The 5,613-nt window shown below is 36.0% G+C and overlaps 1 protein-coding gene across 1 annotated transcript; it reads left to right on the top strand.

Moving 5' to 3' along the window:
* Nucleotides 1-3,884: 3,884 nt before the first annotated feature.
* On the top strand, nt 3,885-5,253 carry LOC131932293 (uncharacterized; the record flags this gene model as incomplete). Its single annotated transcript, XM_059289169.1, has 2 exons — nt 3,885-4,315; nt 5,173-5,253. Coding segments are annotated over exons 1-2 (445 nt in total), but the record flags the coding sequence as incomplete, so codon positions are not given.
* Nucleotides 5,254-5,613: the final 360 nt, after the last annotated feature.

The following is a 5,613-nucleotide window of genomic DNA, read 5'->3' as shown; positions in this document are numbered from 1 at the left end:
GATAGATAGATAGATAGATAGATAGATAGATAGATAGATAGATAGATAGATAGATAGATAGATAGATAGATAGATAGATAGATAGATAGATAGATAGATAGATAGATAGATAGATAGATAGATAGATAGATAGATAGATAGATAGATAGATAGATAGATAGATAGATAGATAGATAGATAGATAGATAGATAGATAGATAGATAGATAGATAGATAGATAGATAGATAGATAGATAGATAGATAGATAGATAGATAGATAGATAGATAGATAGATAGATAGATAGATAGATAGATAGATAGATAGATAGATAGATAGATAGATAGATAGATAGATAGATAGATAGATAGATAGATAGATAGATAGATAGATAGATAGATAGATAGATAGATAGATAGATAGATAGATAGATAGATAGATAGATAGATAGATAGATAGATAGATAGATAGATAGATAGATAGATAGATAGATAGATAGATAGATAGATAGATAGATAGATAGATAGATAGATAGATAGATAGATAGATAGATAGATAGATAGATAGATAGATAGATAGATAGATAGATAGATAGATAGATAGATAGATAGATAGATAGATAGATAGATAGATAGATAGATAGATAGATAGATAGATAGATAGATAGATAGATAGATAGATAGATAGATAGATAGATAGATAGATAGATAGATAGATAGATAGATAGATAGATAGATAGATAGATAGATAGATAGATAGATAGATAGATAGATAGATAGATAGATAGATAGATAGATAGATAGATAGCCTACATAGATACATAGACAGACAGCGAAACTTTAGTATTAATTGACCAAAAGTAAATTTAAAAAATAAAAAATAATGTAAAAAAAAAAAACAACTTTGTTTATGTACTTCGGAAATTAGATTTAAGCTTACTGAAGATGGTTACAGAGGTGTGGCGTAAAGGTAAATGAAATACCCTTAAGAGTCAGTGGCCGGTAAAAACCGATCACCAACTTTTCCAAGATAGGTGAGGGCGCCAACGTAAATCGGAAGGATTTAAACCCGATAGGTAAATGGATAAATCTTTTAACACTCAGAAAATAAAACAAACGTTATAATAACAAGCTTGTATGTAATTATGCACTAAAGGTTATTTAGAAAGTCATTAATTGTTATTATTTTTAAATTAAAGTTTCATAAAGTGCGAAATTGAATTTTTTTTTCGCAGAAACCTCCCCCGGATTACCTACACTATCGCCCAGTGTGCCATGAGCACACCATGGGGCGTGCTGTATGAAAGCCTTGAGATTATGTTAATGGCAGGGGCACCGCGTACGGCCCCTGGCTCGGTTTAATCATCAATATTGTAGGGTGTTCCTTAAAACTAATGTGGGCGCAGGACGCAAAATTGTACCCTGCTGGTGCGCCTAATTATGTTTAGTGAACGTCTCCAAAACCCTATCTTATGCACAGTCAATCGTACTGTTTAAAATGAATGTAAGCACTAGTCGCTCACGGGATAGCCCGGGGCGCCAGGTTGCAACCTGCCAGGGCGACGACTAACGCGCCTGATTCAATTTAGTAACCGACTATAACGCCCCATCTTATCCATTTGCCTATTGCGCTTTTTAGAACAAACGTAGGTGCTATTGGGCACATGGGTAAGCCAAGGGCGCCAAATCTCACTCTGCAGGGGCGCCAGAGGACGCGCCTGAATCGATATAGTTAACAATTATTGTATATGGCCTTTTTAAAAACGAACGTACACGCCATAGAGCTCACATGGAAGCCCAGGGCTCTTTGGGACAAGCAATGACCGGGAAGCCAGCGGCTTCTTCTTTCTTCTTCTTCGTTCTTAATTATTAGTGTTGAAGGGGATCGAGATTTATCTGCCAGTGCGTTTGAACTCGAGACTCTGTTCGAATTTATCAACCATGAGCTTTTTGCCGACTCGACCACGCCTCCAACACAATTAAGCGTTACGTGTCAACTGGTTATGCGCCATTGAGGCCATTGACTCCGATTTCAGCCTGCTTTGCTTTTTGGATTTGCTTCCAAAGCCTTTGTCCAACCAAGAACAAACTACAAGGCAGCAGTCATTTGTTTAATTTTGGAGTTGTCTCTCCTAGAAGAGTGGGGGTTCGAACTCGAGACTTTTCGGTTTAGCAACCATGAGCTTTACCGACTCGACCACGCCGAACCCTTTTTAATAGTACCCCTTTTCCGCTATGCAGGACGACCGATTAACGGATGCCAAATGCTCAGATAGCTGTTCTGGAACTCCGAGCGCCAAACCGTCAAAGTCTTTGACTGGAGAAGCAGTAATAATCAGTTTAATGATAGTTGCAACACCCATTACGTTCTGATTAGAATCAGCAGCAATAAAACGCGTTTTAACATTCTTAGACAATGTGGAATTCAAATGCTCAAAAAAATTCAATCAGGAGCTATAGCCAAATATGAGTTCTCTTTTACTGTATGGTTCGGAGCTAGGTTACAGACAGTGGAGAATGAAATAAGATAAGAGCATGGAAAAAGCTATGGTTCGGGCACACTAGAAAGAAAGTAAATAAATTACTATGCAGGTGTTGGTGTAAAGTCTACGCGAAAGAGGAAGAGAATGAGACAAAAAAAATCTGAAGAAAATCGTTTGAAATATAGATGTGGGAGGCTGGATTTTATGGGTTCCATCTTCATAAAAATCAAGTGAGGTGACGAAGTGTTGCCTACGCCTATGCTCCTTAGTAAACCGAAACGAATAAAAAGAAGAAAATAAAAAGAGGTTCAGTATAAAAGTCTCAGAGCTTCAGCGGAGGTCAGACGCAATCCCGAGATATGATTCACGATAACATTTTGTCAATGTAGACGATAAAACTATTAAGAAAGTTTCGGTGAAGACGCATATCAAACCAGTAGGGTTCGGTACCTCCAAAAATGTTAAGAACCACTACTTTAGAGTGTAGTTAGTATAAAGTGCAAGCTTATTTGGTCTACATTTGGGCGTGTCTTTAGAACAATTTTGATAAGAGTGTATTGCAGTTTAAAATTATCAGTTAGGTTGAACAAAGTAACAACGCTGTTGTCGTGTTGTGCCATTTTTTTTACATCGTTTAGTAGGTCTAGTGGCCTTAACTACATGAATATTGCAGTCTTAGGACTTGTTATGAAACAAGCAATAAAAAAAAATATCTATTCGGTACAATATTCTAATTTTTTTTTGGCTCTTAAAATTTCGGCAAGAGTATCGTCTTCCGCCCTCCCGTTCCGACAGTAATATGCTCAGAGTTTCTTACAGGCATCTCTTCGGGGGGGGGGGCAAAGCCCCCCCGAAAAATTTTTACCGCCCCCCCCCCGAACGAAATAGAATTTATATAATTCATATAGAAAATATATACTTTTAACAGGGTCCGCCCCCCCCCCCCCCGAAGAAAGTTTACCGCCCCCCCGAAGATTTCAAATGCCCCCCCGGAGAAAAAAGTCTGGAAGAAACACTGAATATGCTATATTACTGATCAGATAGCGATTCAAGAATCCGTGAGTTTATTTCTCTTTAATACAGTGATCCAGACACAATGTAATGCAATCAATTAAAAGCATCTGATCTCTCACGTTGAAGTTTAGAGAATCGTGAGAATCTTACGAAGAACTAGTCGCGTCATTTCTTAACAAAACTGGCTAGTGAAATTGTACATTACGCGTTAAGTGAAATTGTACATTACGCGTTAGTACAATAGGTTTCTATTCTTTTTTTTTCTTTAATACATAAATAAAGCATATTATTGTAAACGTTTTTATATTATTATTTACTTCCCTTTTTAAAAATGTTAATTAATCGCTTCCATTGTTATGTTTTTGAAAGTATTTTATACCTGTATCTATACATTATGATCCTGTGTAAAGAAAACGACATAGCTCCTAACCAGTTTTTATACCAAAGTCAGTAAGCTGATAAACATAGTGTATCAAGATGGAAAAGGAACACAATGCGAAAGGAATAAAAAAAATTCCTTCGAATAGAAGACACCATAAACGAAGTCAGAAAAGTGGGATAAGACCAAAGAGACAAAAGTTATCTTTTAGTAGTAAAGCAGGACAATGGCTCGAGCCCAGGATACTATTGATAGCAACTGGATTTACAATTTTGGGGCTATGCTTGCAAATTATTGCCATTTCAACTGACAGTTGGCTTATCATCGACGGCCCTGATAATTCACTCAGAAATGTTTCGGGACCAGTTTTAATAAAAGCTTATTCTGGATTATGGCGACTTTGCAAAACAGAAATGCATAAAGGCAAAAATGATTTGGGATCGAAAAACGCTCAACACATAGGTAAGCATATTTCAAATTATGATTTTAAAACTAAAACAAACTACTATTAAAAATTGTAAAAAAAATACTTATAATAGAAGAAGTATATTGTAAAAAATGTTGGAATCTTTTAATTGTATTGTAGTAAAACCAACTTTATCAATTTAATCGGTGGGCTACATTTTAAAACAAAAATTATAATATTAACGATTGTATACAATTACCAGTCTTAGCTTTTATTTTACGCTTTTATTTATTTGCGGAAATAATTAGTTTATTTTTCAATTCATAAAATAAGGTTTTCTAAGCCTAATCTTTAGGGTACTTTAAATCAAATGTTTTATAGCCAATTAATATGGGACAAAGGTATTTTGCGTAGCCTATTACAGCGCTGAGACGGTTAGGGGTTGCCCATAAATGACATCACACTCTAAGGGGGAGGGGGGTCCGTAATTTTGTGAGGGTGAGATGAGGGAAAGGGGGGGGGTGTTGTTCAGATGGTGTGATGTCACAATTTTGCATTATAATTTTAGCCGTTATTTCGCATTTTAGAAAAAAGAGTTCCGACAAGATTTTTGAAAAATATCGATGTTTAAAGAAAAATTCAACTGCAATTTTGAGGGGGGTTGTAGGCTAAGGTGTGACGTAATTTGGGGGGGTGGTCTTGCTTTTGTGACGATGTGTGACGGAGGGTAGGGGAGAGGTAAAATCGTCACAAAAAAAGGGTGACGTCATTTATGGATGAGCCTTTATGATACTGAGGTAGATAATTAAAATCAATTGTACACGCACACAAACAAAATTAAAATTTAAAAAAAAATTATACACCTTTGTTTAAGTAACTAAAAGCAATATCCATGTCTTTTAATTTTTTAAAGATACAGTTTGCGTAAGGCATAAATTCTTTTCATCGAAGGATTCGGAGTCAGAAAACAGAGAATTTGAGAGCAATCATTTGGGTAGGTATTGTAAATATATAGGCTATATATTTATATATATATATATATATATATAGATATATATATAGATATATATGTATGACTTTTTTCAAGTTGTTTGTGTGTGTGTTTGTGTGTGTAGGTAGCGTGTCTCGTTTCCATCCTGCACAACGCCAAATGTGACATACGTGTAACCTACCTTGTTAGGCTTTGTGCAACCCCTTCTCGCAGCGCCCTAATCTTCTTTTTCGTTCTTAATTATTAGTGTTGAAGGGGATCGAGATTTATCTGCCAGTGCGTTTGAACTCGAGACTTTGTTCGAATTTATCAACCATGAGCTTTTTGCCGACTCGACCACGCCTCCAACACAATTAAGCGTTA

The sequence above is a fragment of the Physella acuta genome, unplaced genomic scaffold, assembly GCF_028476545.2.
Source record: "Physella acuta isolate Inbredline_101_S28 unplaced genomic scaffold, ASM2847654v3 ptg002132l, whole genome shotgun sequence".
Taxonomy (NCBI): Eukaryota; Metazoa; Mollusca; class Gastropoda; family Physidae; genus Physella; species Physella acuta.
This window is presented reverse-complemented; position numbering and strand designations above follow the sequence as displayed.